The sequence below is a fragment of the Melozone crissalis genome, unplaced genomic scaffold, assembly GCF_028551555.1.
Source record: "Melozone crissalis strain CALT ecotype California unplaced genomic scaffold, PUWL_Pcris_2 ptg000029l_1, whole genome shotgun sequence".
Classification (NCBI taxonomy): domain Eukaryota; kingdom Metazoa; phylum Chordata; class Aves; order Passeriformes; family Passerellidae; genus Melozone; species Melozone crissalis.
The window spans coordinates 5,711,234-5,729,835 of NW_026535807.1; the positions used below are offsets into that span (position 1 = coordinate 5,711,234).

The 18,602-nt window shown below is 49.8% G+C and overlaps 1 protein-coding gene across 1 annotated transcript in view; it reads left to right on the forward strand.

Annotated features, from left to right (window-relative positions):
• The first annotated feature begins 4,530 nt into the window (after positions 1-4,530).
• The window catches only part of LRIG1 (leucine rich repeats and immunoglobulin like domains 1), a 91,665-nt gene continuing 77,593 nt past the window's right edge, over positions 4,531-18,602 (forward strand). Inside the window, 2 exon segments of the mRNA XM_054281197.1 lie at positions 4,531-4,671; positions 4,674-5,143. Coding sequence (XP_054137172.1) covers positions 4,531-4,671; positions 4,674-5,143 — 611 coding nt within the window.

Below are 18,602 nucleotides of genomic sequence, written 5' to 3' on the forward strand. Positions count from 1 at the left end.
CACAAACACTGCTGGGAACAGCTCTGCTCTTGCTCTTGGAGGCTTGGCACAGATCTGAGTCCAAGCCCAGATCTGAAGAGCAAAGCCCAAACCCTGCCAGCTCACACATGGGGCCAAACCTTTCCCTGGGCTTGGGGAAACCTCTGGGTTTTGGAGTTGAAGCAGGATTAGTGTAATGTTGTGCTGAAATGTGTGATCCAAGCAGACAGTGCTCAGACTTCAGGTCTACCAGCTTTCCTCCTGCACTTGGACTCAGTCCATTGCCTTGTCTACCAAAACAAAAAAAAAAAAAAAGCTTTTAAGTGTAATCTCCAGGTTTGAGTACTACAGGTTTGCACTCAAACCCTCACTCTTACGTGTATTTTGCCCATCCAAATGACAGGCAATATTCTAGTGCTGTCTCTTTCTCTCTCCCTTTTGTCTTGACAAGAAACTGCTCTCATGCTGTTTTGCTTTTAGAAAGATGAGCTAAATTCACACACATTTATACAACAGTTTTATGAGAAGTCCTTCAGTATGGGATAAAAAAGAATCAGAGGTGGCAAAGTTGTGACAGAATTTGGATGTGGTTAATTGGATCTACTTATTTGCACCATTTTTTACTAACTGCCTGTGTCAGTCCTGGGCTCAGAAGGCAATTTAACTCATTGCCTGTGAAAAATGAAATGACAGCAGCTACTTGAGTGAACTTTCACATTAAGGAAGCATGATCTGCTCTTGATCAAAGACCTTGTGCTCCTGGAGGACCAGAGTTCAAGCACCAGCCTCTCATTTCAAGAGGAGAAAAGGTTTCTGTGTCATTGCAAGGTAAATTTCAGAGTTTGAGGCCAAGGTAAACTTTGATGTCAGCACTGTCAGTGACCCTGTGCTGAAGCTTCACTTGATCATCTCTCCCTTTAATTCTCGCTGTCATATTCTGCCTCCTGCTCAGCCGAATTGGCTTCCCCATTTCAGCAGTGAGGAGTGATGTTATCACTTGTGCATCACGTCATGCAGCTTGTACCAACAAAACAAGCTCTGAGGAGTGGGGTTGGCATCCAAGACACCAGCTTTGGGTGCCAACAAGCCATAGAATTGTCCTTGCAGGTCTGGTGTAACCAGAACAGCTAATAAACCTCTGGAATGCTGATGCTGTGGTTGATCTGGTCACACCAGAGAAACCATCTCTTGCAGCTGGGATGGCAGGAGCCAAATCATGAGCAGCTGATAGCAAAGGCCACTCTAGAGATGTGTTAATGTGGCTGTTGCTGTGCTGAATAATCACTGTGACTCTGTACACTGTCTCCACAACCCACCTGCTGAAAACTTTTTAAGCATTTGGCGTCATGACAATATTGATTGGAACCTCAGTACACCCACGTTGACAATACAAGGGGTTGAAGCCATAGCAGCAGTCATTTTGCAAACCTCAGCACCACTGGTGATGGGTGTAAAGCCATCATGAAAGTTATTAGAAGAAGACAAATGTTGTTACAGATGGATTTTAGCTCTGCAAATAGAAGCGAATGGAGGAGTGAATGAAAAAAGCCAGATGCAAGGATGGTCAAAAGAGCAAAGGTCCATCCTTTTCTATTTTGTTACCTTCAGCCTGCCCCAGGAGGAGTCAGATGCAGCCTTCCCAAGGCCTGACAGCACTGCCATTGCTGCCCATGCAGTGTGACACCTCTGGGTGCTCTGCAATCCCCAGGGCTCCTCCTCAATGCTGGGTCTTGCTCTGAAAGCCAAGACATCTGTGAAAGGCAGCACCAGATCCTGGGTGGGTAGAAGTTAATTGGAAGGTCTAGCTTGCAAATCAAACCAGAGAGAGATATTTCTGCAGGAACCAGGAGACAAACTCAGCTCATGCTGGAGATGAAGGGTGCCCTGAGCCTGGGGCTCCTGTGAGTTCCTGGCTGTGCCCCAGGAGTGTGGGGTCAGCCCAGGTGAATCATCTGGGGCTGCTTCCCCAGCTGTAGAGCAGGGTAATGCTTCTGTTCTCACCTCAGCTTGTCTCCTCTGTTTAGATTTCAAGCTCCTCAGGGCTGTGTCTGATACGTGTATGTACAGTTCCTGGCTTAATAGAGTCATGATCCAAACTGAAGCCTCCAGGCACTCCTGGATATTATAGCATTGCTAATTTCACAAGAGGTTGCAATCAAATTCCTGTATAAGGGGAAAAAACCCCTGAAAAATCCCATAAAGGAATAAAGCAAACTATTAAAAACTGAGGAGCATTTTTGCTGAAGTGGAAATAATGGTACTTTGTCCCAAAATGTATAAAATATGTATTGCAATTAAATCCTCTATTGGCAAATTGCTCTACAATTAAAAAACACAGAAGCTTGAGTGAGGCAATTAGAATAATAGTAGAGTGTTAATTATAGCTTGATGGATTCTGCATGCTGTCAGCAATTACCTTCCAAGTGTGCACTTCTGAACCGACTCCAAATCCACAAAAAGACACCGGCAGAATTAGAAGTATCTTCCGTGTTGGCATGCCTCTGCCATTTTAAAATTTGTTTTCATAAATACTTTTATAAGCTATTTAATTAGATTTAATGAGGTTTGAGGAAGAAACATCCTCCATGCTGCACACAGGCTCCAGCACAGGCATTGACTTGGGGATGAGGGAGAGCACAACTGGGAAGAGCCTCATTTCCTCCCAGCTGCCCTTTTCTCTGTGCAAGGATATCTTGCAAGGTAAATTTCAGAGATCTTGTGCACATCCGAGGTGATTGGACCCAGGTTCCAGCAGATTTGCTCCTAGCTTTGTGTTTTATTAAGGTTATCTAAAAATTTTGGATCTTTCTCTCTCCCTATGGGAAACCCCAAACTTACCATCTTGCCCTAATATTAAAAAATATTGACATGAATAGTTGAAGTTAATTAAAAAGCCTGGTTGTCAAATCTGAGAACACTTTAAAAGAAGCAAAAAAGTCTCTTCATTTCTATGGTACCATCCCTACTGAGCAGGAGAAATCCTCTCCATAAAAATGCTTTTGGGTCCAGCGGAAGATTTGACTGCTGTGTGTGTCAGGCATCTGTGCATTGTGTCAAAGACAATTCATGGTTCCATTGACCACTTTGTAAGAAATCCAGAAGAAAAGGAGAATAGGCAGGGGGTGGGAATGTCCTCACCCAGAGTGACAGCTTCCCAAAATTGTGTTTTTCTCACACCTTCCCTCACACCATCAAGGCAGCATTTCATTACTGTGAGCACTGGTGCTGATGGTTGAGAAAGACCTTGCAAGATTTTTGCTCAGTTTTGGGACTGCAGGCAGGAATGCTGAAGCCCAGGCATTCAAAAGCCAAATTGCTCATCACTCTAAAGGCTGGCTTGTCACCTGCCTTCCCCTTCTGTCAGTTGTTGATAAGGCTCCAGTGTGCTGCCTTTTCTTGCTGCTGGTTCTTACTGATGGGTATGGAGAACAGCTGTGCCTTCACCCTCTCATCACACTCATGGAGCTGCAAAACTCCACGTCCTGCATGGGGAAGAGACACTGAGGCTTTGACATGGGACTATCACAGCCTGTGGGCCAAATGGAGTTTCCTTGGTTGGGATACCAGCAAATTCAACTTCATACTTGTTTATTTTGCTCAGCTGAACTTACTCTCTAGGTGACAACAATCCAGCTTTGATGCCTTTCATGAGTACAGGTTAGGTCCCACTCTGAGCAGCCTGAAATGCCATTGCCCTGGGATTTTTTGGGAAAGGATGAGCAGCATGATTGGAGCATCCTGCAGTGCAACGCCCCATTCTGTCACAGGAAGGAAATTCGGCTCTGTCCCTGCACGCAGGAGGGATCTGCACTAAAAGGTTGCAAATTTAATTAAAGGTGGCAGAAACAGGATTGCCCTGTGATATCTAAAATATCAGGGCAATGTGATTTAACTCCTTACAGCAGTAAGGGGTTAAATCACACTGGCCTGATATTTTAGATATATCCTGCCGTAAGGAGTTAAATCACATTCTGCCCTCCGTGGGTGCGCTGAGCACTCCAAGACCTTCTTTCTCTAAAAGCTGTGCTGGGCCACGTCCAAACCTGTCCCAGGGCAGTGGATGCTCCCCGGTGAGCTCGGGAGCGCCCCTCGCTCGGTGCGGTCCTGGAGCGCAGGGATGCTCCGAATGAGCCGTGCCCGCGATGCTGCGGGTACAGCACCGATGGGTCAGACTCGGACCCGCTGCGGGCTCGGTGCCCTCTCCATCAGCCCCGAGCTGGGTCCCCACCTACGGGCACATTTGGGACCCGCAGCCGGGAACGCGCGCCAAGAGCTGACCCGCTCCTGCCACGCGTGTCCGTGCGAGTGCAGCCCCACGGCCGCGTCGTGGCGTGCAGAGAAGGACAGTCCGGGGTGCAGGGATGCCCCAGGCGCGGGTGTTCCCGGAATTGTAGGGATTTACGGCCGGGGGATTCGGGAGCGCGGGTGCGAGCGCGGGGCGCGGCCCCTTTAAGAGCGGCAGCGGCGGGGGGGGCGCCCGCCCGCGTTCACACCTGGAGTGGGAAAGGGGGGCGGGCCCCGCCGCCTGTGATTGACGGGTCGCGAGCACCAATGGGGCGGCGCGGCGCCGCGAGGGGGGGACTCCAGGCCAATGGCGGCGCGGCGGGGGCCGCCCGGCAGCCAATGGGCGGGCGCGCGGGGGGCGGCGCGGCTACATGTTGCGGTGTCGCCAACGTGGGTCCGCGGCGAGCGGCGCTCGGGCCGGGCGGCAGCGGCGGCGGCAGCGACCCCGCGGGAGCGCACCGGGACCGGCCGGCGCCCGCCGAGCCTGAGGCGTGCGGCGCGGAGCGGCAGGAGGAGGAGCAGCGACAGCAGCAGGCGGCGCTTCCCGCGGCGGGGACGCGGATTTGACCCGCCCGGCAGTGCCCGGTGGATGCCGGTGCCGTAGCGCCCCGCGGGGCCGGCGGCCGAGGCGATGCTGCGGGCGGCGGAGCGGCGCTGAGCGCTCCCGCCGCCTCCTCCTCTCGCCGCGGACGTTGCCCGGTGCCGGATACAAAATGGCGCTGCCGTCACGGGCGGCGGCGGCGCTGCTGCTGCTGGGGCTGCTGCGCTCGGCCGCCGGCGGCTGCCCCGCGGGCTGCGCCTGCGGCGGGGACACGCTGAGCTGCGGCGGGCTGGCGCTGCCCGCCCTGCCCCGGGACCTGCCCCGCTGGCCGCGGCACGTGTGAGTACCGGGGGCACCCGCGGGAACGGGGCGGGGGGTTCGGGCAGCCAAAGCAGCGCTCTCTGGCTTGTTGTCAAGGCTGGAGAACTTAAAACAGAAATCCCCGCGAAACTCCGAGTTAAGCTTCCCTTAAACAACTGGGCTGCGCGGTGCGGGATTTGTCCCGGGATCCGGTGTCCCTCTGGCACCCACCGGAGCGGGGATGGGGAGATGGAGGCGGCGGTGCGGTGCTGGTCCCGGGTGAAAGCTGCGGTTCCCTTCGGGGCTGGCCTCCGGTGTCCCGGAGGAAAGGGAGCCGGGAGCGGGTTGGGTCTCTCGGCGATGGGATCTGCTGGAGATAATGGCCAGCTTGGGCTTCCGAATCCTTATTAGGGCATCGTCCGTCCATCCATCCATCTGTCCGTCTGTCCGCGCCGTCCCGGAGCTGCGGAGTGGGGCGCGCCCCAATCCAGAGCCCAGCGCCGCGGCCGCGCCCGCTCTTTAGTGTTGGCTTTTAACGCTGCCAACTTTTTCGGCTGTGAAATTCGGGGAAAGAAAGGGAGGCGAGGGTTTCTGGGGAGTTTCGGTAAAACCCAGGTGTTTTCCAGCCGCGGCTGGCTGCGCTCCCTCCGTGCTCGCTGTGAAGCGAAGTCATTCGGCTGCGCTGTATCGTGTGTCCTGGGCGGCAGTGAGCTCAGAGCCCCGCACCTGGGGCTTGCTGCGGCACCCTGAGATGGTTTTTATCCCTGGAAAAGTGTTTTAAAGTGCTCGGGTTGGTGTCCAAGTGCAGGACGGTGCCTCTGCCATTTCCCGGGAAAAGCAGCGCGTTGTGTGACCGCTGCTCGGGGAAACCGAAATACAACATCGGACACTTAACTCTCAGGAGATTCGGGGGGGAAAATGTGCTCAGCATTGACAGTTCGAGTGGTTTAACAGTCCAGGAGGACTGAGAGTATCTATACGCGCTCACAAACTTGTTAAAAAGTGTCCCGAACTGTTAGTTAACTTCGGGAAATCAGTATCCAGAAAGGGAAAGGGAAACAGCGCTTCTGCTGCGGGGCCTTTCTGCTGTTTGAACAGATTCATAAATTATCGAATCTCTGAAACCCCTGGTTGTAATAGATACTGCTCAGCCCGGCCAGGAGAGAGGATGGCCACTGAAGTGTTGCTGGAGATCATCCAGCTCCTTATTGAAAAGAATTATTAGAGGTTTGTCGGGTTCTCCTGGTGGTATTCCCTTTTAGCTACAGAAATGCCTTGTTTTACATTAAATTATCGTGTCTTGTATCGAGAGGAGCGTGTGGCCTCTGCATTAAAGCCCTGACTCATCCCATTCACCTGTTGCTCTGAAGAATCTTTCCCTCACCTTTCAGAGCAAGCTTTTAATAATTCCAGCATTCCCATGCACCTCTTAAACTAGGACAGTGTATCTTTGTTTGGGCAAAGAAGGGCGTTAATAACCCCGACAAAATAAATTTATTGCTAGGTGTTTTTTCCGGAGTGCTAATACCCAGGAGTGTCTTTTTCAAATGGAGCAGGTTTTGGAGCGTCTTGTGTTCGGTTTAAATTTTATTGGTGAAGGAACAGCACTTATAAATCTTCTGCTATATACCCGTGGGCTGTTGATCTTTTAGACACGTAGAATACGATTTGTAACTTTGCATACTGAAACTAACCAAGAGTTGATTAAACTGTGGCTGTTGTATTTGAAAATGCAACATTAAGGCTTTTTTTCCTCTCCATAGCTAGTGTAAAAAAGACGTTGAAGCTATTGCAAGTACTTTTGTTTCTAATTATTAAAAATTACTTAAAATTACCTATTTCAGTTTAGAAGCACAAGGATGAAGCATGCTTTTCAGGCTCAGTGGGATCGTAAATGTTCATTTTATGCGCAGAGAGTTGATAACTCACGTCTTCACTAGTTTAATGGTCTCTATAAAAGCACCATGTGCTAGCGAAAATGCGATACTCTGTGCGAGTATCTCCGTTTCTTTTTGGATTTTTTTTGTTTTTAAAGAAAAAGAGGAGAAATGTGGCGATCCTCAGTGGTGCATGGCTGATGCAGGAGTGCAGCCCAGGGGTGTGCGGGTTCTCCTGCCATACATTTGGGGGATCCAGGCGATGTTGGAGCTGCGCATCCCCATCCCCATCCCCGCTGGGCAGGCTGGGTCCCGCCGGCGCTGTTCGCTCCCCGCCGTGATAAGCTCGGGCATGTTGGATCGCTAATAGGAGACGAGATAAACCCCAGCTTCCAGCGGCTCTGGTGGCAGTGCTTTAACTTCATTAAGGCTCTATTGAACAGTCCCTCCTTAGCAGTTTATCTTTATTCCTAACGAGTGCCACAATGCCGGGGCAACGCTCGGAGTCGGTTTTCAGCGTGTTGGAGATAAAGCTTTTGTTTGCCGGCTTGGAAATGCGGCTCGGCAGCCGGGGAGGCTTCTGGAACAGACTTAATCACGCCGCGTATTTTGTCAACAGGACTATCAGTACCGAGGAAAAGCACTTTTTGAAACTATTGTTGTTCCTCTGCTGGCAGCAGAGCTCGGAGTTGTCATTTTTTCTTCCGAGCTTTCAGAAGGAATAGCTGTTACACAGTCGCTCATATTTAATGTAGTGTAGAGTGGATGTTTTTCAGAGTTGTTTTTTATTTTTTTTTCATTAAAAGCAACAGGCAGCTCAGCACTGTGTAGCAGTTATATAAGTGTTCTTGACTTGCTGCACAGGGCACGTTGCAACACTGCCATGACCCATCCCGTGCTCGCAGCAGCACCAGCTGCAGCTGGGAAGGGGATCCTGGTCCTGGGAAAGGGTTCCTGGTCCTGGGAAGGGTGCACAGAGCTCCTTTGCAGTGCCTCCCTTTGGAGGTGCTTTAGTGTCTTGTGGTGTTTAAATCCGAAGTTTGTTTTTACAGTAGAGTGTTACATGTGGCATCAAGTTTAGGGCTAAGTTTAAGTGCAGAACTCTTCGTGCCCCAAAAAGCCAGGGCTTCAGCAGTGTTGGTGATGTGGCACATCCCCTGCATCCTCTGCTTCTGTCTCTCCATCAGCTTGATTTTTGAGGAGTGACAGAAGAGATATTTCCTTTAGGCATCATGTATGACTGAGGGGTTTTTACTTTTCTATTTAGTGATAAGCAACAGTAAAAGAAAAGCAACAGTATTTTAGCTACAGCTTTTGGTGAGAAGATTTAGGGACAGTGAGGCTATGGTTGGATAGTTAGCTAGCACGGTCTGCAGCAAAGAAAGTTTTTATTTTAAACAGAAGTATTGTAATGTGCATTTTTGACCCAAATGAGATATTTTGGGGAATACTGACCATCTGTGCATGGACCCTTCTGCCTCTGGGTCGGTGTGCATGTGCCTGGCATGTCTGGGAGATGGCAGCAGCCCCAGGAGAGCCGGGCTAAGAGCTGCTCTCTGTTTCCCAGGAAGGCTCCGGGGTTTGCTGTATGGATGAGCTGCCCCGAGGCACCAGCTGTGTGCGTGCTGGCTCTTTGCACGGTGCTGCTGCTCTCTGGAGAGACCAGGGCAAAGCGTCTGAATGCTTTTTAAAGTCCTGTGGGTGCCTGCCGGTGGTTTCAGGCTCTGGAAGTGCATTTGAACTAGGAGTCAGGAGCAGTCTCTCTCTGGGCTCAAGTGCATGCACACAAAGATTTTTGTTCAGTGAAACTTAATGTTTGTGCTCAAAATTACCTGTAAATTTCTTGCTAAACTGGGTGTCAGGTCCTGTAGCTTTGCTTTCACATGTTAAGGTAGCTTTGCTTGCTTGGTAAGGGGCTCTGTTGATGCTGGTTGCATGGGATTTTTTAAAATTTTTTTTTTGGGGGGGAGAGGGGCATAACTTGCTCTTGGGCTCTGGAGTAAGCCTGCTCCTGCAGATGCGGGAGGAGGAGTGGGGGACTCTCCTGCTGGGAGAGGGGAGTGCTGCTGGCAGTACCTCTCCTGCCCGTCCTGCTTCCAGGCCTGCTGAAATAATGGAACAAAGATTAAGTCATGGTCACCCTGGGCTCCTGCCCCGCACAGCTGCGCAGCTCTCAGCGTGTGCCGGCTGCCCGGGGGGTTTGGAGATGCCTTGGGACAGGGATGTGCCTTGGTGCAGGTGGCTGCTCCCTCTGGCCACCCAAACACCCTGCTGGGTGGTGCTCCAAGGGGGTTTTCCTGCTCTGGTGGGACATGCTGGGAGTTGGAGGTGCTTGTGGAAGAACTCCTGCATGGCTTGCAGTGCCACAGAGCTCTGGTGCTACCTGGAGCTCTGTCCTTGCCAAAGGTTCTGTTTGGGACAGTCCCAGGGCTGAGGGTGGCTCTGCACCCTCAGCATTGCAGTGCCACACATCTCTGGTGGTTAATGGAGCTCTGTCCTTGCCAGTGGCTCTGTTTGGGACAGTCCCAGGGCTGAGGATGGCTCTGTACCCTGCAGCATTGCAGTGCCTGCCCTGATGGGGAACAGCAGAGCCTCTCCGGGCCGGCTGTTTCAGCACAAATAAATACATGTGCCTGCGAGTAAATCCACCCTTCCTGTGCGAACATGTGTCGGTGGATTCGCTGACCACCCTCAGCATGCCGCAGTATTTATTTATCAGTTCCTACGGGAGGGCAGCAGTTAACACAAACCCTCTCTGCATCTGCTGTCTGAGCTTCTCATCTCCATCCCACACTGAGCCACGGCCGGGGCAGAAATTGGCTCATCGGACTAGGATTAAATGTAAATACGAGCCTGATGAAGGAAAAAAATAGCCCCACTTTAGAAGCCCTTCTGGCTCTGCAGAAGCCCCTGGCTTCTAGTGAAAAGCTTAGGACCTCCTCTGCATATTCCTGTCTCCTTTTGAGAAACTTCACAGCATTTAATCACTTTGAGACTTTTCCTCTCTGCAGTGACTGCAATTCGAAACGCAGGGGTCCCATACAAAAGAAGCAAGTGCTCAATGGGCTGTGTTAATATTCAGTGCCATTTACAATGGGTGCAGTTTGAAAAGGGGAGAATGGATGGTCTGGGAGCTGGGGGAGGAGGAGCTGCAGAGGGAAAATTCCCCGGACAGGGGAAGCAGCGTCTCAGTAGGCAGTAGAAAAAAAAAACAAACCCAGAAAAAACCCGAACACACCATCAAGTGTTCTCTAGAAAAATCAACTATTGTGGGTTAGGTACAGCTTAATATTTTTTTTCTTTGCTTGTGCAAAGTGCTCTACAGTCTTCTGGATGTAAGGTTTGGAGGTGGCTGAGCTTTGCAGGATTTCCTGCTTGGAATTTAAGGAGCAAATGTGAGGTTGATTGTCTTATCCCTGTACTTGTTGGCATCAAGAACCTAGAAGTGGTGAACTAATATGTTTGGGACCCCAGACACTTGAACAAAGCACTTCAGGTACTTAAACGCTTCCTCGAGCATGGGTGAGCTTTCACTTCCCTTCTTAAGCTGCTGCTGGAATCCTGTCTCTGATGGGGATTTGGGCAGATGTGGGAAGTTTTTGGAAGTGGGGCTTTATTTGCTGTGTGAGCCTCACCTGGTGCAGCACTGGAAGGATGGTCCCAGACTGCAGCTTCACTGCTGCAAGGGCTCAAGGTGGTTTCATGTTGAGGCAAACCCCCCAAGAACTGTCCCTGAAATGCCCTTGTGGCTGTGCTTGCACCTGGCTCATGAATAGAGGAGCTCTCCATGCAGGGCAGCTGGGAATTGCTGAGTGCCACCCGGGGCATGCCCCAGCAGTGCCTGCCTTTGGCTCCTGAGCGCTTTGATCCATCCTAGAGGGGCTCGGGTTTTCCCTTGAACTCTGAGTGGTGCCAATTGGGATGATGGCTGTCATTGCTCGGTAGCCAGCTCTGCTCAGGGTTTGTGTATTGGCCCTGATTTGTGTATTGGCCCCGGCTGGTTTGTTAGCCGCACCCAGAAACTCTCAATTAGGGCTGCAGGGCTTTTAATTGATCTCGTTGGCTGCCCTGCCAGACACCTTGGATTGAGTTAGCTCAGCTCATCAGCTTTTAACACAATCATTTTGTGCTGCTAACCTAATCACCCAGTGTGACTCCCTTGTCTTGCAGCGCTGAGCTGGATGGGGTCATGTGGATGAATGCAGCACAGATAATTTAGACTGATGTTGCTTGGGAGAGCCATCTGTGGAAAATCCAGGCTTCAGGTGGAGCAGCTCTGCAGGACCTGGGCTGAGCAGGAATTAGCACCTCATGCGGGGTGAGGGAGTGATTTAACATAGAATTCAGCTTTGGTGAATAACAGTGAATAAATAAAGCACCTTGGTCTGGATTGTGGTTTCATAAAAAACCTGGGCACCCCCTGACAGCTCTTCCTTGCCGGTTTTAAGTGGCCTGTGAAGAAAGAAGCAGAGTGTGAGGCTCCAGGGTGTGCAGGAAGAAACAAAGGGTTTCTTCTTGCACACCCTGTTTCCTGCTACGTCCAGCTATTCAATAATGTACTACAATTTTTTTTTTTTTTTGTTTCCTAGCATGGACAGAGGCCTGAGTCAAGGACCAGGGTGCCGTTGTGCTAATGCACCACATGAAATACCTGTTATTGTTGTAGCTGTGTCATGCATTAATAGTTAACCAAGTGCTGTGCTGCAGCCCGAGTCCTGCAGCCCCAGCCTCCTCTGGCTTCTGAGCAGGACCACAACACATGTCCTGTGTTACACCCCCTCATTATGCTTTCAGCACGTTGTCTCTCAGGCCACAACCATATAATTTTGGAGATGTCTAGAAGCAGGCCCTGCTATTTTGGGGACACCTCTCAAGACCTGATGACGTGTCACATCCAATTCCAGGAGCAGGGTTCACTTGGTTCCATTTTCACTTTGAGTAAGAATTGAAGGACAGGCTTCAAACTGCAGCCATCTGTGTAGCTTTTATTAACCATGCTGGGTGTGCAGACAGAATGGTTGGTTGTTTGCACCTGCCATGGCAGTTTTGTAGCTTCCCACAGTGGCTTTGTGTGGATTTCGGGAGGAAAAGTGTAGGAGACTTAACAATTGAACAATGTGATATAGGGCTACAGATTCTTAAAATGTTATACACAAGTTGCATTTGAAAATGCATTATCTGCCTAAAACTTTGTTCTGGAGATGAAAGTTTTATGTGCAAGAGAATTTTATCTTTTTTTCCCTTCTTTCCAGGGTGGGAGGCAGGGTTTGGTAGTGTTGATGTTGCTGCTCATGATGGGGCAGTAACTTGTGTGAATTTTCCTTTGGGTCTTTTCTTGGACCTGTTGGGGCAGTCTCATTATTTTTTGAAATTAGAAGAGGTTCAGTCTTAAATGTAATTCCTGTAAATCCTACTCAACCTTACTTGGTTGCATACTACAGAAAGTGCCTGTTTTTAGAGGAATCCTTTCACATTAGAGAACACATCCTCCTGAGTTCTATGGCAATTTGGCTGTGAAATCTTTAAGTGAAAAGTTTTTCTTAGACCACCTTCTCCAATTTTAAGGTTTTTTTTTTTCCTCTCTATAAGAAGGCAGACAAACCCTTGGGTGCAAGGAGGAAATGAGAAATTCAGAATGCCAAGTCTGGGCAGTGCTGCTTCCCACTTGCCCACACACACAGGGACAGGGATTTGTCCTCACCACTTAAATGTTTCTCTGGTTGCCCAAAGCCTGTGATTTTGGGATGGGCACTTTCCAGGACAGAACCCTGTTGTCTTTCAATGCTGTGAATGCTCCTCTGCTCTGGAGAGCTGACCATCAACACCAGCTACTCACAAGCCTCTCTCCAAAATACCGACCTGCAAATTCCAAATACACTTTGCCTAGCTGGTGTTCAGGCTGCTTTATAGCTTCACTTTAAGTATGTTTTAGCCTGCTGCATGCCAATATAAACACAAGTTTTCTATGTTATCTAGAAAATACTCTTAAAAAGTGCTGGCTGTCCAGCAGGGCAGGACATGCAGCCTGTGTGGCAGTGCTGCTCCCCAGTGCAGATGGGGACTGGGGCTGCACTGGTGGGAGATACTCACTTGGAGGTGGCAGGTTTGGGCTGAATTGGTGGGAGATATTCCCTTGGTGGGTGTTGGTTGTAGCTGTGTTTGTGGATGCAGTGCTGTGTGTGTAGGAGCTCCACTGGGGTGTGGTGAGTGGGTGCATGTCCATTTAGGAGTGGGGTGGTGGGAGATTTGAGCAGGGGGGGAGGCTGCTGGTCTGTGGATTGTGTCCTGGGTAATAAAACAGCAATTGTAGGAAACGGCCTGGCTGGAGGCCCTGTGAAAAAGTGCCCCCTAAATGTGTTCCAGTTGTCCAAACAGTGGTGCCTCTCCTCGTGTGCTGTGTGCAGGGGGAGCCTGGAGCTCTGCTGCTGCCTGGGGAGCAGCCCCGGGCACCCCTTGCTGCCTTTCTGCTGTGCCTCTGCCGTCCACACAGCTTTCAGAGCTGTGGAAAAGTACCAGAAACTTTAGCATAGGTTTAAAAAATGTCCTCTAGCAGTCTGGACAGGATGAGCTCTTCTGCAGCAGCCCATGGGCAGGCAGACTGAATTTGGCTGTTTCCCAGCACAGGGTGGTTGCTTTGAGATGGAGCTGGAAGGTGCATGGAGCCATGGATTTATTCCTCTCTCAGGAGACTTTGCAGCCTCAGGGAATGAGAGAATGGAGGGGTATGGCAGGATTGTGTTGGCAATGACCCCTCTGTCACTTGCAGAGGGTGAGGAGGTGTGTATTGATCCTGGATGTTCTGCTTCTCTATGCCCAGTTCCTTCTTTGCTCACCCACCTGCCTGGTGGTGGCAGAGGCAGAAATGGGCAGCAATGCCAGGTGCTGTGACACAGGGCAGCTGTGACCTGCTGGGAGCATCCCATGCTCTGTTTGTCCATGTAACTCATGCAAACCTTTGTCCCCTCCTGAACTGCAGCAGAGCCACATCCACACTTGTATTTAATTTGTTTTGGCAATATGGGGAGGCTTCTCCTGTTTTAGGAGATTTAAACAAACCATGTGATGTTTTATTTTGAAAGGTGTCATAATAGTTTGTGCTTTTTCTTTGCTAAGTGTATTTTTGTGCTGTTCCTGTCTGTTGGTCTATAAACAACTCTGTTCATTCTTTTTCCTCCTTAAACAAGTCATCTAAGTCAGAATTCCTGGCTTTTGAACACCTTTGGATTCTTTTGGAGTAGTGCATGCATTTTGCTTATAAATCAGTAAATAAAGGATAGTGTGGTTTTTTTTAGACTTCTCTGGATTGGAAAGATTTGTGAGAGTTGTTCCATCTTTGTTTCATGTGGTTATAAACCTTGTGTATCTCCTCTCCCACTTTCCAACATTTTTTATTGAGGTGGTGACCACCCAAAAAAATTAAATTAAGCGGTTTGAATGACTGTTCATAATTTTTCTGTTACAATGGGTTGGTAAATAATGTTACAATGGGTGCCTAGGCAGACTCCACCTTTGCTGTGTGAGTGGGCAAGGAGAAGTTCTCTGCTTTGGGAGGAGGTCTGCAGAGCTGAGGCTTCACCCTGATTTCTGAGCACTTTTATCCAGAGTTGTCACCTGTTTTGCCTGCTGGACAAGGAGTTAGCAGCCTGTCCCTCCATCCCACAGGGATGCAGTGGAACTCCATCAGCTCCTGCAGTTCTCAGTTTTTCCTGCTGTTGATCTCTGTGAGGCTGAGCCCAGCTCCCCAGTGAAGGTGCTTGGCTTCTGGCTCCTTGGTGAGCTGAAGCTCTTCCAGGAGCTCTGGCTTCATCCTTGCTGACCCTACCAGCAGAGACATGTGCTGCTCTTTGAGTTAATTCCTTGGACAGAAACTTGTACAGATCTGACAGGATGTGTTAGGCTTGCACTGTCCACTTCAAACAACAGCTGGGTTTGCTCCTCCCTGCTGCAATAATTTCTCTGAGGTAGGAACTGCTGTTTACCCAGCTCTCCTGAGAAAGGAGCTTGTGCAGTTGTTCTCTTCCCCCAGAGCTTGTGATGCTGTTGGCCAACTTCACTTTAAGGGTGAACTCAGATTTGGAATGCCTGCCTCTCCCATGGACAGCAGGCTGAGGAGAGTGGCTGTATCCCCACTGAGGGAAGGGAAGCAGTGTGAGATTATCCTGTATGAGAAATCAAAGAATCTCTGTGGGAGAGAGCAGTGCTATTAACCATTCCTTCAGGAGAAGTGGGTGGCAGAGTCCCAGCTGGGAGACAGGGCTGTGCTTACCCCTGTTATCAGTTTGGTTAGGGAGCTGTTCAGAGTCTGGAATGGTGCTGGTGTTGTCTGATATCCACAGCCAGAAGCAAAGGATTTGGTGCTGGGTTAGCCCTTGCATTGTTCCTGTGAGCAGGGAATTGATGCCATGGAGAGAGCACCCAAATCCTGATCTCTTTGGGGACCAACATGGATTCCTCTGTGTCTAAAGTGCTGTCACCAGTGCAGTGGAGGAGCATCTCAGCCAAAGCAGCAAGCTCTTGTGACTGCCGCAGCTAGGGATTGGTTTTGGTGATGTGCTGCTCCTCTTGAAGCAGAATTTCCAGGGAAAAGGTGCCTCCACAGCCTGCTGGGCATGGGGCTGTGGATGAGAAGGAATGGCCCTGGGTGTCTGCATCCCTCAGACTGCTGCCAGGGGCTCCTTCCCTCAAGGCCACTCAGGGTTTGGGATTTCCAGCCCTGTGGGGAGAAGGCAGAGCCATGCAGCTGGGCAGCATCCCTGGGAGATGCCAAATCACAGCGCTGGCTGTTTACTGCAGCTTTTCTCTCGTGGTTCCTAGCACTTGTCTCAAGTGTTACCACTTTGTGGTCTGCTCCACAAGGGCCTGAGCTGTCCTCTCAGCTGGCAGGGACGCTGGGACTGTGCTGCATCCCTCTGTGTGTGATAAGCATGGTGTGCTCAGGCTGCCCAGGCTCTGTGCCCTGCTGTTTACTTTGTTTGCTTGTCTCTCCAGCTGGGAATAGCTGAAAGGCAGGGCTTGAAGCACTGCAAGTTGTAATGCTGGCAGGGGGCTTGCTGGGGAAAGGGCTGTGCACCATTAAGCCATTTAGATTTGTCACAGATCATTTTTTTCAAGTCAAAAAACACAAAAACACTCTTTTAGAGGAGGATGAGGTGGCAGCTGAACACTTGGGGCTATGTTAATTAATGTTGCTTTGTTTGTGAGATGCATGGTTAAAAGAGGAGGAATTCAGCACAGACTTACAGGTCTGTGCATTTGGAAACAAAATGGGGAAGTGTCCCTGTCCAACAAGTTCCAATTGCTTCCTCTATGGTTTCCTGAGTAATTTTGACTGCTGGCTATAAACATTCTCTCTTGCCATGTCAGGGTGCATCATTCCCCAGATCTCCCTTTGGACCAGCACCTGCCTGCCACCCCATCCCTGATGGCAGGGAAATTTCCATTTCCTCTGGGAAGTCGGTTTCCTGAACACAGCTGTGAGATAGACAAAAACAGACACAGCCCTCATAGACTGGGATTGGGAGGGAATTGAAAATGTGCATTGAAATATTTTGGGGGGATTATGGTCTGTCATAACTGAAAAGCCTTTTGATGGTTTTCCTTTTTTTAGGTTTGAAATGCAGAATTCCTCTTAAATTGTTTGAGTGGCTTTGGGGCCACCTGACTGTGCAAAACGTGGAAGAGTGGAGCTGGTCCTTCTCTTGGCATTCCTGTGGTGTTGGGAAGGGGCTGCAGGATGCCCATTTAGGTCTGGGCTATGGGGACAAGCCAGGAGGGACAAGCCAGGCCCTGCAGCACCTCTCACTTTGCCAGGGCTTCACCATTCACTTTTGGCTATTTCCACTGAGGGCTTTCAAGCCAAGGTGAGCCAGCTCTGTGTGTTTGATGGTGTTTTGGGGGCAGTATTTGGCTTTTTGACCTATGGCTATTATTTCCAACCTTGCTCTGACATAAATCATCCCTCCAGCCCTCACCTTCTGGGGTCTATGGGGACTTGTTGGGAAGCAGGGCAGGAATAAATCCAAGCTGATGGAGGCAGGAATAAATGCCAAGCTGATGGAGGCAGGAGCTGGCCTTACTTTGGTGACACTGCTCAGCCTGAAAATAGCCCTGAAATTAAAGCAGTGAAGATCCATCTCACCTAATATAACCCTATAAGCATGAGGCTTTACGGATAAGCTAGAGATTTAGTTTTCTCAGTTTTGTGGAATGGACTGGGTATTTCCAGAGGACAAGTCAAGAACTGTCCAGAGGCCATGCAAGCAGAAGTCCAAGTGTGGCTTGTCCTTTATGGATGGGGGCACTGGGATGTGTTTGGATCCTGTCTGGGAAAAGAGCCTGCCCAGAGCTTTTTCACAGCATGATCATCTCTGTAAGGGCCAAGAAGACTTGATCTGGAGGCCTGTTTTATTTGTTCATTCCTAACTCCAGCCCTGTTTGAGGGGAGCACATGGAGGCCACCAGCCTTGCTGTCCTAGCACAGCCATGTTCCCCTCCGGAAGAAGGGGTTCAGGGTGATATTTGAAATGCAGCAGAAAACCCACACTTCCTTCAGAGTTTTGTCTCTTGCGTTTTTCGTCTTGGGCAGGGTTTAAAGTTTTCTGCAGCATTCAAGGAAAGTTTTGGTTTCCCTTTGCCCACATGTCAGCATTCCTGAGCAAAGCAGCCTCAAGATTTGTGGAGCAAATTCTTGAAATTCTGTAAGTGTTTTGAGCCAGAAAATGTTTTCAAAAACTGCCTGACCTAAGAAAGAGTTGGTAGGACTTGGGCATGGCTTAGGAAAACTGAATAAGGCATTTTTATCCCTCTTTAAATTCGCATCATTCTGACCAAAACCGCCATTCCCAGTCTTGAGAGCTGCTGCACTCTGCCACCTTGGTGTTCTTAAACCACAGCTGTGCTTATTTGAATAAACCAGATAAAGATACAGATTTTAAACTGAGCTTTTCCCTGTTCTTGCACTGACTTCCCCGTGATCTGAGTGTCATTTAAATCTGAAGAGGAGTTTGGATGCTTCAAAGCGGACTTGAAAGAAAGGGAAGGGTGTGTGTGGCAACTCCTGCACCTGCAGGCACTGCAAACCTGCTTGAGGCTCCTGGGAATGTTCTTCTCTGAATGTTCACCTCTGAATGTTCTGGAGGTGATTTGGGGGTGCTGCCACCATCACCCAGGTTGCTGTCGTGGTCTCTTGTGGATGCTCCAAACATTGGGTTTATGATTTATGCACTGGATGTCTCTTGCCGTGAGCTCTTTAGAGAGACAGGACCATGAGTGAGCAGGAAGGGGATTGGGAGGCAGGAAGACTCCTGAGTCTGACTTGTGTATCCCATAACCTTGTTTCTGAAGGTGAAACCCCAAAGCACACCCATGGCTATTTCGGCCCAAATATAGATTTTGTTTTAGTTTTCTTGTTGTTTGTTTTTGTGAGCACATTCACTGTTCTAGGGGATTTTGGTATTGACATCTTCTGTTAAGAGGACGGGTCTGACTCAGACTGAAATTGCTGATTGATTCCCCTTTTTTGCCCTCCCCCTTTTTCCTGCTGAAGTCAAGAACCACTTCAAAGGCTCAGATGTGTTGGTGCCAGACGCCACACAGTTATTGTGAGGAGAATTTGAAATATA